At 43.1% G+C, this 19,420-nt stretch overlaps 1 protein-coding gene across 3 annotated transcripts in view; it reads right to left on the bottom strand.

Moving 5' to 3' along the window:
* Positions 1–3,127: 3,127 nt before the first annotated feature.
* The window catches only part of TSPAN9 (tetraspanin 9), a 184,967-nt gene continuing 168,674 nt past the window's right edge, over positions 3,128–19,420 (bottom strand). For all 3 annotated transcript variants that reach the window (XM_056339917.1, XM_056339918.1, XM_056339916.1), the window contains 6 exons: positions 12,294–12,485; positions 10,582–10,656; positions 8,925–9,026; positions 8,202–8,333; positions 7,998–8,081; positions 3,128–7,197 (listed from right to left, as the gene is read on the bottom strand). In XM_056339917.1, the coding sequence (XP_056195892.1) occupies positions 7,126–7,197; positions 7,998–8,081; positions 8,202–8,333; positions 8,925–9,026; positions 10,582–10,656; positions 12,294–12,485 (657 nt within the window). In that variant the 3' untranslated portion in view covers positions 3,128–7,125. The remainder of the gene's footprint in view (positions 7,198–7,997; positions 8,082–8,201; positions 8,334–8,924; positions 9,027–10,581; positions 10,657–12,293; positions 12,486–19,420) is intronic.

Raw genomic sequence — 19,420 nt, 5'->3', positions numbered from 1 at the left:
CAGTCAGGACAAGTAGGAGATGGGATCACCATGTCAGGGCCTGAAGTGCATCCCTCTTCCAGGAGTTTAGTTGGCTAAGTTGGAGTTTAGGTGGCCGAGTCCAAGTCCACCTCCTTTGCTGGCAAGAGCTCTTGGGAAGAAAGCTCGGAGGAGCGTGGGCCTGTCCCTCCTTTCTCTTGGGAACTGTTTTTAAGCAGCGGCCTTGCCACAGGCTCCTGCCTGTGCTGTATCACAGCTGTGTAGCAGCACTGTCTATGGCTGATCTTGTACCTGCACAGCCTGGACCCTGACCCAGACCCACCAGTTCAGCTTCCTGGCTGACCCTGGGTCTGCCTCGTCACTATGGACTTGCTGGGGGGTTGCTGGCTGCATGTGACCTGCTGTCTTTGGCACTCATCGTGACCTGGGCTTGCCATTCTGCATTCTGGCTCCTTCTTGGTGAGGACACTACTTGCGCATGCCTTGTTATTGTGTTCTGCTCCTGACTAGCCTTCCATGGTGCAGCAGATAGCCCTCGCTGCTCTCTGACATAGAGGCAGGACTGCCAACAAAGCTGCAGTGTAGGTCCAAGGTCCACCCAGCCGGGAGTGAGACATGTAGCAAGATCATAGCCCTGGACTTCAGGAAAGCAGGTTTTGGCTTCTTGAGGTAATCTGGTAGGCAGTATCCCATATCAGTCACCCTGGAGGGCAAACAAGTCCATGAGAGCTGGTCAGCCTTCAAGTACAACCTTCTCAAAGCGCAAGAAGTGTCCATCTGTTGTGTGGAAAGTCTACCAGGCCTGGCAGAATGTCAGCATGGAGGGACAGAGACCACCAGACTGAGGTTGATAGCACAGAGGAAATGCATGGAAGGCTGAAGTGGGGCTGGGCTGCTCTGGAGGAATGAAGCCATTGCCTGGGTGTGGTGGGGTGGAAGCTGGAAAGCCCAAAGCTCAGCTGGAGTTGAAACTAGTGAAAAACATGGAAAGCAACATGGAGGATTCCTATGACTACATTGGTGGTAGAAGGGAATCTAAGAAAAAGCCCAAATGGGGCAGGAGACCTGGTGACAAAGGACACACATGGTGCCTTCCTTGCCTTGGTGTTTACTTGCGTAAGGCCTGCTCTTAGGCCTCAGGGCCCTGGGCTTAATGGCAAAATCTGGCAATGATGTGGAGCGTTGCCTGCAGTGAAGCATGACTATGCTGGGACCAAAACGGCTATACAAAAGTCCATGGGTCCACCTGAAACGTGACCAAGGGTGCTGAGGGACCTGACCAAAGTCACTGATGCTGTCATCTTGGAGAGGTCATAGTGAGCAGGGGAGTTTCCTGATGATTTTTAAGAGGTACATAGCACACCCTTCTGCTGGACATCTCCCCCAAAAGGCAAGAAAGAGCCCCCAGAATTACAGGCTTGTCAGCCTAATCTCCACCCCTGGGAAGATCACAGAGCAAACCCTCACAAGAACTACCTCCAGCTGTTTGAAGGACAGCTGCTCCGCAGCCTCTCACTGGCTGAGGCTTCACTGCCCTAAGCATACACTGCATGCACTGGGGTTCCTCTAGGCTGTCTCCTGCTTTTTCATTGTCCTCCAGCGGTACGGTGTGTTCTCCTTGGACTCTTAACATCTCTGCTTCTTTCTTTGCCTGCCTGAGACTGCTCTCTGCTCTCTCAGCATTCTTCCAGTATTTTTGCTGTATTTTTTCACCTCTCCAAGGCTACATTATGCTCTCTGGGTCTCTTTCTTGCCTACTTTTTTCCACCTTTCTGAGGCTAGTCTTTTTTTATCCTTCATTTGCAGGCTTTATGCTATTTTCTTACCTTCTCTGAGACTACTCTGTCTTCTCCAAGTTCTTTCCGGCTTTCTACTGGTGTCCCAGGGTCTGCAAGGCTTCTCTGTCCTCTGGGACTCCTTCAACCTCTTCACTTCTTCATTAGCCTCTCCAAAGCTGCCTTTCAGGCTTTCAGTGTGTTCCTTCCTCTCACTGAGGACTTTGGAGCACTTTCAGTCTTTCTGCTGTGTCCTCCCGGCCTCCCATCCCTGTCCCTGCCACTTCTCTGAAGTTAAACTGGGTTTTCTGGGGCTGTTTCAGTCTCTCTTCAAGGTTCATAGCATCTCAGCAGCAACTTTTCTTTTTCCTGGAATGACATCAGCCTCCCTGTTTGTTTCTTCCCTTCTCCAAGGCTATTATGAGTTGCTCTTTTAGCCTCTCTTTCTTAGCAGCTGCAGGCATACTCTCCTAGTGCTCTTTCTGAATCTCTGCTACTTTCTTGTTATTGTCAAGGTCTCTGGTGTGTTCACCGTGGTTTTTTCAGGCCTTCTACTAGTTTCTTTGCCTCTGAGGCTACTCTGTATTCTCTGAGTCTTGTACAGAGCTTGGCTGATTTTCCCTTCTTTGACACTACTCTTTGGGGGACTTTCAAGCTTTCTGCCTTTTTCCCCCCCAGTCTTCTCCGATGCCACCCTTGGTACTACTGGGTATGCTGGAGCTCCTTTAATATCTCTGATACTTTCTTGTTATCACTGAGCCTCTTTGGTATTCTCTGGAAGAGTCCTTTGTCTTACCTATTTTGTTCTTAGCCTCTTTGACACTGCTACATTTTGTTTCCTTGGGCACTTACAGGCTTTCTTGTCTTCCCTGAGGAAACTTTTTGTTTCCTGAATCTTTCAGACTGTTCGTTGCTTTGTTGGCTTCTGCTTGACTCCACTGTTTCATCTGAGGATCTTTCAGACCATCTGCTTTCCTGGCATTTGAAGGGCTGGTCTGTGTTCTTTCTCTAGGTCAGTGTTTCCTTCTGAGAATTCTCAGTGTCCTCTCATCTTTCAAGCTCTCTACTACTTTGTCCTCTCTTTGACTAGTTCATATTCTCTGGGTCATTTGCAAACACTTTCCTATATTACCAGGCTCTCAAAAGCAGTTTGCTGTTCTTTCACACCTCTTTCTGTTTTAGTATTGTTTTGAAGGAGGATGGGAGAGAACCAGGGGGTGTGGATCTTTTCAGAGATGCAATAGCTTCAAGAGCTCTGGACTTTAACTGCATAGAAGTTGAAATAGATCTCTGCAAGTCACCTTTTGGAATGTTTTTGTCCCCTTTTGGTTTTGGTGGTAGTTGGGGTTAGGAGAGAAATGAGCTCAAAGAAGCACCTTTTAAAAAATCCTTTATTTTTGTATAATCCTAGTAAAAATCTTTTATATAAAGGCGAAAGTAGGTATTGCATAGAAGAAACAGTGGTGCAAACATCACCTGGTGGGAATGGCATGTTGTTTCTTAGTGTCTACTATCTACTGCACAACAGATGGGTAGCCCATAGGCAAAAATCTCCAGGTTTCCCCATGCCAGCTACAGAATGAAGCTGCTCAACTCTATGGAAAAAAGTTACATCAGAATTATGTGTGTCCTATTCCTCGCTGCTCCCAAGAACCATCTGCTGGGATAAGACCATTTTCCTCCTTGCCTTTTGCCCTTTCTATGTCTGGCCAATACATTGCTCAAGAAACATCATGAGAATCAGTTCGGCTGCCCTCTGCTTGCAGCCTTCCTGTGTGTGAGTTTGTATTTCATGCATACAAATGAGGGGTGAACACAGGACAGGAGAGTTGGCCTGACATGACCATAGCCCAGGAACTCAATGTATGACATATACAAGGCATCTTCTGTCATCTTGAGACATTTATGCCATTATTTTTATCATCTCATATGCTACTTGGCTATGGGCGCTTCTTTTGAGTGCCCTCCACATGGGCTTCTTGTAACTAACAGCCTTGGTACCATCAGGAGGGAACAGAACTCACTGCTATTACTTCAACAGCTTTCAAGTAGAGGTTCTTCTCCTGTTACGTCTCTGTTGAAGTTCTGCCGCAACTTCCAAGCATGAAGCACAGTGAGACAGCAGGTATGCTACAGTCTGAAGGAACACTCAGAGAAACAGCACGTTCACACACTTGAACTGTGCTTTCAGGAATTAAGAGATACAGAAAGGTATGCATTTATACAAATCAGTATTTGTGTATATTAAAGATACTTTTACTCAGTATCAGCTTTTATTTAAAAACATGCTAAAAACTTATAGTTAAATAATCAGAGTGACATTTGGGGAAAACATACAGACAGCCACCCACCAGCATAAGCAAAAAAAGTGCATACATACATGAGCCAAAGCTCCCTTTGACCAGTTTACAGGACAGTTAGTGCCTTCTCTGACAAACTGACTGATGCAGCTTCACACTTTCCAGGGCTGTTTTTTGTTGCCTGGAAAATGGCATTACTTTTCTGCTCCTTCCAGGATGTCTGTCATCACCTCCCACGTCAGAGAGTCAGCTAGAGACACAGATCAGCCCTGGTTTTGACTCCCTTCCTGTAGGTGGCCTCCCAGAGATGAATACATGAAGCTCGTGTAACTATCTTGCCTAATACTGTGCTTAAAATGCCAAAAGTAGTCATTAAAAAAAGATCTGAGGATCTATGCTGCTAGATCATGAAATGGAATGAAGCATTCTAGAAAAATAAGTTTGGATGGAAGGCAAAGTAGCTGAGTTTGCAACTACACATTTCATCTCTGAGTTATTCATAAACATTTTTTATTTCCTTATTACTTTCACTAATATATTTTACCTTTTTTTTTTTGTACAAAAACTGACTGCAGATTAAAATTTAAGATATGGCAGGTACCACTGTGCGACCCAAAAGGACAGCGATGATGCTCCTGCTCAGCCCTGCACCTTGCTCATTTGAACGCTAGAGAAAGCTCAGCACCTCTATGCAAAGGGAGAATGCAGTGGAGCCATCAGATGAAAATCGTCCTGTCTTTTCTTCCAAAAATGGGAACGCATCTTAGCAACTTTGGATACAGTCTTACATGTAGCAGCAAGTACACTGGGCATCAGAGCCCCTTCTTCAACATGGAACATCCATCTTTAGTGGGGCTCACATGCTCCTGGTCCCAATTTTTGTTAGAAATGGAAGTAAAACTGGATTCAGTTTCTGTGCTTTCCCTGTGCTTCTTCCCTGACTCTTTCAAAGTCAATCCAAGTGAAATAGCTGAACCCATATGGCATTGTCTGCTACAGTGGGAAACAAGAACCCTGTGAAACTTTGGGCATTGTGCTCATATGGGCAAGGCCATGCTCTGAGAATAGTAACCTCCTTCACTGCGACACCCAAATTCATCTCTCTTCCCCCACACATTCACACTCCTTCCTGTCACACTGATTTCATAGGAACTCAAAAAAGTGACACATTGGCCACACAAAACACTATTGCTGCCAGATGTACAGATGCATGCAGGACCTACTAGGAAGATAAACAAGGGACTAAAACCTCCCAGATATGAAATGGCTCAACAGCTATTTCAGCTCATAAGGAAAAGATAGGCTGAACGATACAACAAAAATGGTATCTTTTCAGAGTTTTAAAGTATAAATGTTCAGACTGGATATTAAGAGAAACTTGTTTACCACAGGAATAGTTTGGCATGGCATGGCTCTGAAAGGCACAAAGTCTCCATCCTCAATAGTTTCTGAAACTCAGCCCAATAATGTTACAGTAAACTCCTATTCTCTCATAGATGACAGTACCCCTTTGAGAGTGACATTGGATGAGGTAACTCTGAAGGTCACTTCTGACTGCTGCTAATACAAAAAACAGTATTTCTTTCAGAGCTAAGTCAAGCCCTGACTGGGGTTAAATTAGAACATCCTCCAATATCTGAGCCTTTCCTTCTTCCTTCACAAAACAACAAAAACCTGCAACTAGGTGTAAATGGGGGCTGCTTGCAATGAAGCAGCATTCAAAGTAGAGAAATTAATGTTCAAGTTTTCTAACAGGAATGTTGGCAAAAATATGCATTGCAGTGAACTCTGAACTACCCCACTGGATGGACTTGGCAATCTGTCAGCAAGAACCAATTCTGTACTGAAGGTGTGACAACACATACTGTCTCTGAGACCTGTTTTGGAAATTGCCCCTTTCCTGCATCATTTGGTCACCTTTGATCAAACCACCTTTCCCAGCTCAGGAGACAGCTGTCATCTGCCTGAGGAAACCCCTTCAATGAAGGGCATGGCATGACAACGTTGCCATCAAATTGCCATCCCCTTCCCGCATATCCAGCAGCATGCCATGCCTTGGGCAAACTTTTTGAAACAGACAGCACAATCTGTGAAGTCTGCTCCAGCTGGCCAGTAGGTCAGACTGCAATCTCTCTCCTTCGTGCCAGGGAGCAGTAACTTGCTTAGTCAGTTCTTTTAGCTTTTAAACTAGCATGACATCAAAGCAGCCAGACACTGCTTTGGGTGAGTAAAGGCATTGGAACTTTGCCTCACAGGAGTAGGAAGCTCACGACATGTTCCAATGGGAAGACATTGCATTCCATCTGAGGAAAGAGCCTCTGATTTGAAAGGAACCACCTTTGTTACAGTAAGGGCACAAAGGCCCTGATAAAGGTAGATGATGCCTCCCTGTGGACTTGAGAAATGTCCTTATTTGCCTGCACCAACCGTCAACTTTGAAAAACATGTCCTCTGGAGATCGCACAGTGGTTCCCAAATTAATGTACAATAAATGTGTAAAACCAAAACCAGTAAGAAGTTATAAGTCAGGCAACTAAATTCTAAGCTATATCCATCATAATAATCATCACCATTATCATAATAAAAAAGTATACACCATAAAGTACAAGAAGCTGCAAAGCAAAGCAGCTCCAATTCCTAGGACTGTCAGTTACAGTGGCTTTTCCGAGTCTCCCAGTAAATTGGACATGAGGGTTGAAAACTTAATGGAAGACTGAAGAATTCTCCCTTGAAGTTGAACACACATAACTTTTGCACATATAGCATGGATTAGTAGAGCAAAACATTTTCTTAAGTTCAGAAACATTCTCAGAGCAGATCTATGATTTCGTGTAGAAAATCCATTTGTTTGGTGGGGGTTTCCCCCTCTTTGGCAAATAAATGGCAAATGTGAACAGACAAAAAAATGAGTCAAATAACAAGTTGTGATAATAACTGAACAAGTAAAAACAAAGTAGATCGGTCAATGGGATGGATTCCCTCAGCAGGGCTAGGCTTGATACTCTTTGCGGTCATTCCTTTTGTTCATTTTTATGAGACAGAAAGGTTGGTGTGATAATGTTTCAGAGGCTTTAGGCATCATATTTTTTGCCAGTCCTGTGAATCTGCTGGAAGAGCGTCATGGAGAAGGCCATGCCAAGAATCTGAAGGGAAACAAAGAATAAGGGCTTCAGTACAGGGAGGCTGCCAAAACTGCACTGCTGACCTGTGTTCATAGTGCAGCAGTAGTTTTAAAAGTCATTCTACACTAGTCATATTTCTCAGCCTTCAACACTGATCATAAACTTGGATGTATGTTGTTCAGGCACACAGTGATGTCCGGAGATGTATCTGTAAAGAGCACAGATTGAGGAAAAAGCTCTCCAGGCTCTTAGTCATACATGCAACAATTTTTCAGAATCAATACATACAAGTCATTCTTTTACTCTACAACTTGCGCTTCTTTAGCCAGATAACTGGGAGTGAAAACATCAGATTGAAATACTCTCCCCCAGAAGTACAGCAGTGATACAGGAACTCCCAAACCTTAACAGATTATGATGCTACTTCCGCACTTCTTTTTTAAAACATGCTAACCTATTCAGTTCAGTGGCCATGATTTGACTCATTTTGGCATTTTCTAGAACTTGCTTCCAAAATCTACAATAACCAGTTCCCTACAGGACAGCATAACAAAATGGCTAAACATGGGAAGTCCAAGGTGGTGCTCTGAAGTCAAAATGCAGGTAAGCAAAACCCCATTATAGCATGTCTTCTTTGTGGGACTGACTACCGACCTGCTTCCTTTCTCAGTAGATGGCCTTAAATGAACTCATAAAGCAAATCTGATGTTTTTGAAATTGTGATCAAACTCAAAGCAGTTGGGCACCACTTTTCACACTGCAGAATCAAGAAAGCTGACAGCAAATCAAAGCCATTTTGACCAACATCATACCAGTATTACCTGCATTATGAGGATGCACATCCCAATCGAACCAAGGACATGCTTGTTCTCATCAAACCAGGTCATAACTCTCTCATAACATCCCTGAAATGATGAAAGATGAAAACTGAAATCCCACGGTCACGTTTTGTTTCATGTGCATTCCCTCTACTTTCTTCCTTCCCACCCCTCCCTAACCCCTGACCTGGGCAAAGCAAGCCTTACTGTTTTCCACACTAGTTCGGTAGAGTTCCGTCCACAGTCTTGGGAGTTTTCTGTACAACATCGGTCTGGGACAGTGTTTTCTCCCAGCACTGGGTACCAATCCGTGAAGTCATTCACACCACAGCATTTCATCTACAGCAAAAGTAAAGGATTAATAAATTAACTAGCACGATTTGTGAATCATGTACCACCACAAACTTTTACTTCCATTAAACCACTGTATATTTTCAAAAGGGTTGCCACAACACTTTTGTATTTTTTAAATGCTTTGTGCTCAGTGATCACTAAAAGCAAATACTTAACATGAAAAAAACCCCTCGAAATAAACAGTCCCATGCCCAAGATATGTTAGTCTTCTTGTCACAGAGACATGAGCCCAAACAGCAAAATATAAGGTAATCTGCCCGCAAATGCTGAACAGCAAAAGCCCATCTGCAAAAGCTTCAGTTCTGCCTATGCAGGTTTTGCTGCTTCTCCTCTGTTTCGAATCATCTCTGTGCCTATCACAGGCACAGAGAGCATCAGAAAGAGGTAAGCATCTTTAACCTTACAAAGCACACTTTAATCCTGGGTTTCACAGTACTCCCTGGATGTTCAGGAGTGCAAAATGAGAAATCAAAGGCTGCATCAGCCATCTTTCAGACTTAGCATGGATGCCACATTTAATAGACTGCACCAGCCCTTATGGCCAAACTTTTTTTTTTTCTATTGAGAAAACGTTACCTCTGCTTGAATGATATTCCATGCATTTTTCAGTCCAACATTATTTTCTGAATTGTACAGCTTCATACCTTCCTTCAAATCCTTCTTTGCACTCTCACTGACCTGTATCATGTGAAAAATACAGAAAGTCAATGCACTGCTGTTTAGGGGAAAGGACCAGATGGTACAGACTTGTATATAGAATGTATCTCTCTTACCCTTTCTCACCACAAATTTAACATGGGTAGAAAAGCTCCATCATAGCTTTAAGACTCTCAGAAGGCAGTGTGACCTTTCAGCACTTGCCAAAGTCTAGTCTCTCCCTCACATTGCAAAATACTGTATTAATTCTGACGAGATATGAGACCAAACAGCTCCCCTCTACTAAGAGTCCATTATACAGTCATTGTCTGATCCCAACTGACTGAAGAGTGATCAGCAGAAATCTGCTGAGCTTACTTTAACTTTGCCAGAGATAGCTGTTGGCAGTACCCCACAGCAATGCCTCCTGCCTGTAACCTATGGCCTACTTTAATTTGCTAATATCATAAACCCAGAGTTCCAGCCTCCCAACCTTAATATAATTATCCCTTGCACGGGTTCAGGCAGGCTATAATAAATGGCCCATACAAAATCAACTGACAAAGAGCTTTGCTATTGTTCTTCTTGTGGGGACAGGCTTGTAGAATTTATGATTTTCAAATGTGCTCTTCTTTCCTTAGAGGAAAAAGCTGGAATGTGTAATGAGATGTCCTATTTCTTGTATAAATTTCAGTCCAAGTCTGGAGTCCTGGACGCAGGTAGGAATGTACCTTTGTTCTGACAGCAGTGGGCTGGCAGCAGAGAAAGGATTATGGGTCTTGGCATAAAGGTCAAGTGTATTATAAGATCTGTTTCATCCCTCTTTGACATCTCATTCAAAATCAGAAGTTCACCTCAGCTCCCTGAAAGTGGCAGGCATCATAAAGACAGCCTGGGAAGAGACACGAATCTGGTAGAAGCTCAGTTCTAACATCAGACATGCTCACACTGTAAGGCTCTGTCCTGTATTTAGCAGAATCCTCCAGTTCCCCAGAGATTTCTGAGGTTTTTTACCTATCTGACAGGCCAGCCAGTTGTGCCTGCTTCATTTAGTCTCTACTAGACAGCAGATTCCAACAATGGGCTTTATGAGAAGCAGCCTCTTGATCTGCTCTGCACCCTTGTCAAAATTTCTGGGACTGCCCATTCAAGTGAGACAGCTGGTGACATTTGGATTAACCTGTGAACATCCCTGACCTCTCTCCTCCAGTCCTGTTCAAAGGTTGACTCTAAGAAGCTAACCAGGTCTTAAGCAGGATCTCCCACAGCCAAGATCCACAAGATGACCAGCTTCTTGCAGAGCCATCAAACAGCTATGCTGAAGGCTATCTTAGATTTTAGAAGACTAAAAGGGAGGCCCTAGGCTATGGTTTTATTTCAAGGGGGGAACTGTAAAGCTCAGTGGGTTCTTCTGTGTGCCCTCCTCATCACTTCCTCCTCCCCCTGCAGAAGCGGCTTACAGAAAGTCACGAAGATCTCAATGTGAAACCATCACCAAGTGATGAGCAAGGAGAACCCACATACCTCCACTATACAAAAACAAACTGAACCTGGTTTACATGACAGTACAATTAATCTATATGGCATATTTGCTTACCTTGTCCATATAAACAAAGAACAAAATGAGTAATATCAGCTCTGCCAGGAGAATTATCAGCAAAACGATGAAAAACTAGAACAAAGAAAAAACAGACAGTGTATACACACTTGCCAGCTAAAGAGCAAACCTGGGGCTGCTAGAAACTGAAGACTATAGGTCTTCTTGTCATCTAAACCCTTCCTCTACTGCCAAAACTATGCAAGTTTGGTTTCAAACTCCTCAGGCATGTTGATATACTGCCACTAAAGCTCCTGTAGGTCTCACCATCAATGAGGAAGCTCAGTGTCCTGCATTCTCTAATCTTAGATTTTGCCCTACTACCAGTTCGCAGGTTTCAGCAATGCTTTTGTCTGGCTTTTGTGACTGCTGCCACAGCACGCAGTCCTGGTAGACTCTTTTCTTCATACAGATTACAGAACAGATGCTAAACCCATTACCACAAAGATCAGTGTGATGTGCTTCATGAGTGATTCCCTAGCAGATAAGCTTTAACCACATCTGACTGCCTGTTGGAATAGTCATTACATTACTCAGCACTTCCATTCCCAACTCTCTGTAGTGGAAATCTCTCTGCAGGGGCATCCCAAGTGTGAGCACCAGTAGTTTCTCACTAATTTTCATGCCCACTAATTGCCTTTATGTACTAGTGGACTGCCACATAGGCATGGCATCCCCGCCACAGACACTGGGGGAGATGTAGTATGCAATGCAGCAAGCTCTCCAATAGGAAACTCATGATAGTGTAGAACGACTTTTGCAGAACCTTCCAATAATATAAACACTCTTAAAAAAACCCCCAAAATTCAGCTGGTGTTGCAGTTTGTGTAGATAAATGACATAGACCTCTTTACTATTCTCTCGTTTGCTTTCCCAGCTGTACAAAATACAAACCCAAGAAGCAGATAGCAAAAAACGAGAGCACATTTGTACTCCAGTTTAATTATCTGAGCTGGTTTAAGGAATGCTTCCCAGCTGTTCCCCAACACTATGTAAGGGAGACTTTTACACAAGGGAAACTCATGTGCTCCTTAATGTCACAGCACCTGTGACTAAATTGGAAGCTGTCTGCTCTGAAAGCCCTCCTCTCACCTTCTGCCACAATACCTCTCTCCTTGGGGTGGGGAGAAACATGATGAAGCCTGCTGCATTTATGCAAAAGGAAGGACCCGCACTCCATCTTCTGAGAGGTGTTCCCAACCTCTGTAAGACTGCCAAGGATCAGATTATTTTTTTATTTTTATTTGTAAGGCTTGGCAGAGACCTTGACTTCTTAACTTTGGGTCAAATGGTTTCCACCAACCTCTGACAAAGGCCTTAGATAAGGGCTAAGTAGAAAATAGCCACGAGAGGCTCTGAGCAGCATCCAAAACCAGCTGTGCTTAAGGTTTTTCAGTCAGTCAAACAGACATTTCCAGAAGAGCTATTCAGGTTGACCCTACAGTTCATGTTTAACCATTCAGAGGTAACTGACAGTAATTTGCTTTGCTATCTAATACATTGAGGTACACAGTAACAAGGATACGTTTGCTAATACACCAATGACATCAGTGACTAAAGCTGTGGGATGTCATACTGCAAGCATATAGAAGATTGAAAGCCAAGAACAATGTTACAGTGATGCACAAGACTACTTGGCACTGGTCATTTAAATAAAGTAATAACAAAGCAACAGTCAATGGTCTTAGTAAAAAGAAGTATTGTTGTCTTACACTCAACAGGAGGCACTTGTTTTCCTTGATAGCACCTAGGCAGCCCAGAAAGCCGGTGACCATGACGACTGTGCCAATGGCAATGACTAGGTTGGCAGCTGAAAGTGATGGAAAGCTAGGAGAAAACGTGGCGAAGTTTCCTTGTGACACTGACAGCCAGATGCCCACGCCCAGCAGCCCACAGCCACATAACTGCAAAGAGATAAACAAAAGAAAGGTTTCACCATTAAAATAAATGGCACTGGTTCCTTCCCCCAAACTCTGAAAGCAAAGAATTCTCAAGCACCTCCTCAGGTAACTGTCCTGCAGTAATGCTCTCACTGGCTTGCTGCTGAGACAAAGTGAAACTAAATGCTCTAACTAGACTTGGTCATGTAACCTATACTTATAAATCTATCCAAAAGCCACTGAATGAAGGAATTCTCTTTCTAAAGACATAGCACATGAAAGCAGCTACCCACTGTGCTCCCAACAGAACAACCCAACGCAGTTTTTTTGTAGGAAGGTAAAAAACATTATTTGAAAGTATGTTCCACTGCACTTATTTCTGCTGTCATCTACAATGTCTCAGAGTATCCAGCCCCATATTTCTTCATCCTAGGGCAGGCAAGGAAGTCCTGGAGATAATTACAATTACTAGCACCATTTCAGTAAATATTTCTCATAAAATGCTCAGTCCCAGTAGCCAAGTATGAGTTCTCATAGCTTTACTGTTGTTTGCCAGTGTTCAATGTCACAAAAATCAGGTTTATTTTCTAAGTTTATTATCTACAGGAAGCTCAACTTGTGCTACTCTCCGTCTGTGAGAGAACCTGAAGGAAACAGAAAGCTGCTAATAAAACATAAAATTAACTTCACGTTGCTCCTCACTCTTAACAATATCATGGCTGGTTAAGGAAATAAGGTTTCCCACCCTAAGTCACAGGGCAGGTCTTCAGAACAACGGCCAAGTGTTGCGCTTGGGGGGCCTGAAAGCTGGCCATCTTTTAGTACTTGCTCAAAACTGGTATTATGCAATTTTGCATCTGATCTGTGATCACTGCAGCGAAACCAGAATTAGAAGTTAGTTGCACTTCCATTAAATCTGTAAGCTAGTAAACAGTACTATTAGTTTCCTGCCAGATACAGCCTTTGCCAAGTTCAGAGGTGAAATTCACATCACTTTCACTGGGAGGGGCATTGGACCACACCCCACCCCACCACACCCCCTGCAACTCGGAATATTTTCTCCAATTTATTTGCATCACTGCATGGGAAAAACAAAAAAGGACTTAATCATGACTCACAGTGATATGCCAAAGCTGCTGGTGCTCACCTGTCAGCAGTGAGGAAGAAAAGTTCTTGCTAACTAGCAGGTTTGCCACACCCAGCCCACCCCATTGTGCTTGCATAAAATTACAACTTTCACTCAAAGTGGAAACTCAAGGTCAGAGAATGGTACGTCCACCAAAATAGGGTTCAGACCTGCCTTGTGATGACCGCTAACCTGGCATGATGAAGAGCTACAGACCTAACTTTGGGTAAATATCCCCACTTCTGTCTGAGGTGATTTTACCAGCAGGGCAGATAGTTCAGGGCACAACTGGGTCCTTTTGGGGTTTTGCCGCTTCACAGAACATGAAAGAAAAACTAGAGTAGTACCTTCTTGAATTCATGTCACTACCTTATAAGTCAGGCTTATGTCTTCATAATCACATACATGGTTATTTCCTTTTACTTAACCCTGTGACCCTTCTGTCCCCTCTGAGCCCCTTTCCTAGTTTGCTTGAAGCTTTTGAAACTGCTTTGCATCTAGGGAGATTCACCTGCTCAGTGAACAACTGTGACCTGGAGTAGGCCTTATGGAAAAGGTGCTCACAGGCATTCCCACGGGAGGCAGAGTAAAGCATCTCCCAGTGTACCAAGTCCCCAAGAGCTAACATCATGCGAAGCATAAAAATATAGGGTTGTGTAGACAGAGAAAGAGAATTAGAGAAGGAGATTAACTATACTGCACTGGTGGTTATTTCCAGTCCCCTTTGCACCTAAGTGCTGGTTTAGCAATCCAGAAAAAAACCCCACAACTGCCTGTATCTCACTGAGTATATGCATTGAGTTACACAGAGGAAATTTTCAGCATTCTTGTAAGGAGGCTGGGAAACATCTCTCCTTCCAAAACTCAACACAGACCAACTTCACAGGGTGATTTGGGAAGCTTTGTGTGACTGGGTGTGGATAAACATCACAACATCTGTTTCCTCTGACAGAGCTGGATGCAGCTGCTACATGAGTGTAGGTAGCAGGAAAAAGTCAAACAGCTACTATCCCTGTGGAAAGACTGGTACAAAACATCCACGCGTGCAGGAAAGGGCTACAGGACTTTCATCTCTTCCTCAAAATCTGTCCTCTCCAATTAATAATCAATTGAAGTGATTTCTCATTGTCTTTCATGGTATGTCAGCAAGGTCAATGTGAACTTGAAGTTAGTAGAGTACGGGGGGAGCATGCAAAACAGAAGTCTCCTGATCACATCCTGCTGCAGGACCCAGTGGACATCACCACAGGTTTAAACTGTCTGCAGTTCATGGAATCAGTCACCCCACTGCTCCTGCTTTAAATTTCATCTACTCCGTCCTTGAATTGCTGCAGCTTTGGTGCCTTAAGCTCTCTCAGGCATCCACTCCGTGGCTCAGCTGCTCCATCCGTTAGATGAGAACTGCAGGCAGCAGCTCAGGCTGATGGTTCAGGAGGTTAGAAGCAGCTCTCACCACGCAACGTTCATTTAAGGTTTTCAATGGCATTTCTAAGCTGCCAGGGCTGTACATTGCCAATAGCTGATGGCACTTCAATCGATGACTTTGGGACACTCCATGGATGAGACTGTAAATGCTTCCAAAGACGTTTCTACCAAAGACTGGAATTGTTCAGTGTAACTTTCCTTCAGAACATGAAGGAAATCAGAGCCCTAGCTCAAGTGTTTTGAAAGAGGGCGGTGAATTCTGGAATCATCAGGCCAAAAGCAATAGAACATTGCAGACAAACAAGGTGGTGGTAAGAGCAAGACCAGAGCAAAAGGCTTACAGAGGAATGGCAAGTGAAGGAAAAAAGGAGTACATGCAATCAATAGGAAGACCAGCCCACGAAGAGCTGCACCTCAGTAGCCAGCTGCAATTGTAAGGACAGTAACAAGAGGCAGAAGCAGCAAGCCCTTATCAGCACCTTTTTACCATTTGAAAAAACCTCAGCAAAATCCTTGACAGAAACTGGGTCTAGAAGAGAAAGGTGGCTAGGAAATTACTCTAGAAGGCTTGTGTTTATGTTTATTTAGACAAAGTTAGAAGCAGCTAGTTGCTTAGATAAGGGATGGGAGAACTACCTTCAAGTGTAGGAAATCAGCAAAGTGACAGGCTCACTGGTGCTCCGTGGGATGGACATGAAGACAGAAAAGGACCAAGAAGAGAAGAAGGATCAAAGCTGGAGAACAGAAAAATGGACAGATGGCCTCTGTCCCTCTGACAGGGTCTCGGTTCAGGAGATCCTCTTTACACACTTCCATACAGGAGTGATCAATTCTTTACTTGTTTGTAGTAGCCACCCTAGTATTTTGGTAAACTCAGCGGCAAAACACTTGCTTTTTGGCAGAAGACTGGTCACCTACTGCACCTTTGCCTTTCCACAATGCCCCTAGGAGGGAATAAGCATTCAAGACAACGTGAAACATTTGTAACAGAGGACTTGTGGATTAGCAATACACCTGTGCTGTCCCTAGGCAGACCACTATGGAGATAAAACTTGAATGCCAGACACCCGAACATGTGGGAAGATGAGTCCTTCACAATGCAAAACGAAGTGTTATGTCAGCTGAGGCAGCAGACATGTCCACATTTGCTCTTTCATCCTGTAATTCTAACGTCCCGCTGAAGAATACCATGGAAAAAACTCCTTTCCAGCTGCTGTAGTGATTGGGTTGACATGCCAAAGTGCACAATGCGACTGCAGTTCCCTTCAGAGCTTTCTGACAGCACACACTAGTGCAGTACCGCAATTACAGCACAGTACCTGCACTGACCACGCTCTCACCATGGCTGACTCCCACTGAGGCCCACTGGGCAAGCCAAGGAAAGTTCCCCTTTTCACAGACATTTTACCTCCCCAAAGTAAGATTCTCCATCCCTAAATTACACTGAAAGTTCATATTACATAAAAAATCAGGTGATGGAGGGGCTATTAAAGCCCAAGGCTGATCTATGCAAACAGTGACTGACGAGAGTAAACAGGAAGACTTGGAAGAGATTTGATAAAAGACATGACATCCTAAAAACCTCCACACGGTGGCATCCCATACCAAACAGCACTAGCAGTTTAAGTCAAATTTTATTTTTCTCCTCTCCACAGCTCCTCGACTTTTGTGCTTTCTTCTCTGTTTTATCTCTGTCATTCTACTGAGCAGCAGTATTGTTGATGCTAAAACTTATACTTTAAAGCCCAGGTCCCAGGACACTGCTTTCTTCACTCATGCTTAAAAAAATCCCAAATAATTCCACTGATGTGGGACTTAATTGCATACAACGATACCAACCAAAGCTAGCTAGACTTCTATCAATAAAATAGCTTTCCATAACACTTCATTCTCTACCAATCTCGGTTTTTTAACAACACAAACACTGTAAAAATGCTTTCACAACTATTTATACTCACAGGATCCACCTCTTTCTGTTTGGTACAACTGAATACTGGAGTGTGATAGCAGCAAAAATATATCAAGTCATCTTATTAATTCCTTTACCACCATATAATTAAATAATATACACTGCCTGGTATTTAATAGTGTGAGAGTGATGGCACTGACATTCCTTCCCCAGGGAAATGGTTCAACAGCATAATAAATTTCACTGGATCTTTCTTCTCAAAAAATGTTGGCTCATTTCCCTCTCATGATTAGAAATCATCATCCTCCAGGCAACCATCAAATCTCTCCATCCCCTGGCATTTATGTCATGAAGGTAACTGCAGAACACTATTATAGTCAGTCACATACACAGATATACACACACTCTTACTTATGGGGTAATTTAGTCAAGCTATGGCACACATATTTTGAGCTTGAAAGCAAACAAAAGGAACACCAACTGGCCTCACAGTTTCTCCCACACTTTGCTATTTCACTGTCAAAGTGTGGATCCCTCTCAGTACCTCAACATATATCTGATGTCATCACTATGCCCAGAAAACATACAGCATTCTAGGAAACATTAAAAAAAGTTTCAAATGCTTCAAGGAAAATTAGGACTCCAGATAAACCCAGAGAGAGAAAAACCCCAAAGCAAGTCTTTCCCTGACAAGTGCCATCATCAGAGTGGGAAAGGGGCTTTTCTATTTTCTTCTGGATTTTTGAACACTGTGCGAACAATAAGAACTTTGACAATAGAGCATCATATCCAGGTTTAGTTGCTTTAACCTAAAGAAGATACAGTAAGAGTTTAGAAGACCTAGGGACAGACCACACAGATGGTCAGAGGTATGCCAAGACTGACATATTGTACAGAAGGAGATCGTGCACAGGATTATCTAGCCTGGGAGGATGTGAATGCAGTATTCACAACTCTAGAGGTCAGTATGAAAACCAAAGAGCTTGCCTCTTTCATTTTTTCCAATAATAGGAACAAGGGGAATATTAGTAAGCATTATGTAGTATATTTTGCTTTACATAACTGAGAAGTAAATTGATAAATTATGTCATAGGTGATTACAAGGATCAAGTATTGTGGCCACAACTGTCAGTGAAGGCTAGATAATTTTATTTATTGGTAACAGCACTTGTTGTTTGTTAGCATATACATGAATAATGACATTTCATGCTTCTCAGAGCAAGATAATGCATGCAGAATCCAGCAAAACTACCAAGCAGCAAACAAGTTGGCGTAAAGAAGTGGTAGGATATGCCACTCTGGTAAGGTTTATTAACAGAATAATATTGATAGACTTACCCTTGAAGTAAGTCACTGAACAGCATCAGAAAACAGGAAACTGATAGGGAAGGCTCTACCAAAAGGAAAAGGGACGAAGCCATACTCTTGCTGACTTTTGCCATTATTCCATCCCATGCACGCACAGTGTGATGGAAAAGCTGCACAACTAGGTGTGTGAGGAAGAATGAAGGGAAGATTTATTCTTTACATCAGAGTTTCTACTGCTGGTTAAATACCAGGGGAGCTCTTAACAGATTTGGAATAGAACAGAGACATATAGAAGCCAAACACTGAGAGATACCACTAGGGACAAAAGAAGCAGCAAGTGTCTCAGTTTGTACCTCCACTTTGAATAACATGCCCTGGGCCATCTGTGGCCCAGTTACGGAGAACAGAAATCTCCCCACCTTCCTCTGTGCTGTGTTAAAACAGGCGATCTTGCTTGAAGCAAAGATGATACAACAAAAAATACACGCAACAGCTTAAATACAGCCCCCACAGAACCAGCCAAAACCACAGGAGGTTTGTTACAAGGAATTACTAACAGTATGGCTGCGAAAATAAGTGTCAACGCTGCGAGCTCATTTCAGGACAACTACAGTGACAAAAGGACGCTTTGAATTAGGCTTTGACTGGCCTCTATTTAAACAATAAGTAAACATGGAGGCTTGACATTTATTACAATTATAGTTGGACTTTTATTACAAGAAGACACCAAAAAACAAAACATGGCCAAGATAAGAAAAGGTATACTTTTATATATGTATATATAAAAATATATAAATAAAAATACATATATATACATGCAATGCAAAAGGTAAACATCCTAATCAAGCCAAAGCAGTTTAGAATTCCTACTAGTTTTAGGGAAAGTTCTAGAATTCTATTTGCTTAGTTTAGTTTTGCATGTTTACCATCTGCAACAAAAAAAGTATACGGGAAAAAACACTATGTCATTTTTGCTTATGCCATATGCACATCAGTACATCGTAACTGCAGTCCAATATGCTATCGAAATACAAAAATGGAAACCAACACAACTCCACTGAGCCAAATGCTTACTCTTCTTTAAGTGTCCGTTGTCCTCTGTAAAATTCCTCCCTAGATAAGGGAGGCCAACAGCATCCTGGCTTGTTCAGAAATAGTGCAGCCAGCAGGACTAGGGAGCCAGCCTGTACT

Source organism: Falco biarmicus, chromosome 5 (genome assembly GCF_023638135.1).
Source record: "Falco biarmicus isolate bFalBia1 chromosome 5, bFalBia1.pri, whole genome shotgun sequence".
NCBI lineage: Eukaryota > Metazoa > Chordata > Aves > Falconiformes > Falconidae > Falco > Falco biarmicus.
Note: the sequence above shows the minus strand (reverse complement) of the source record. Positions and strands in the feature narration are given on the sequence as shown.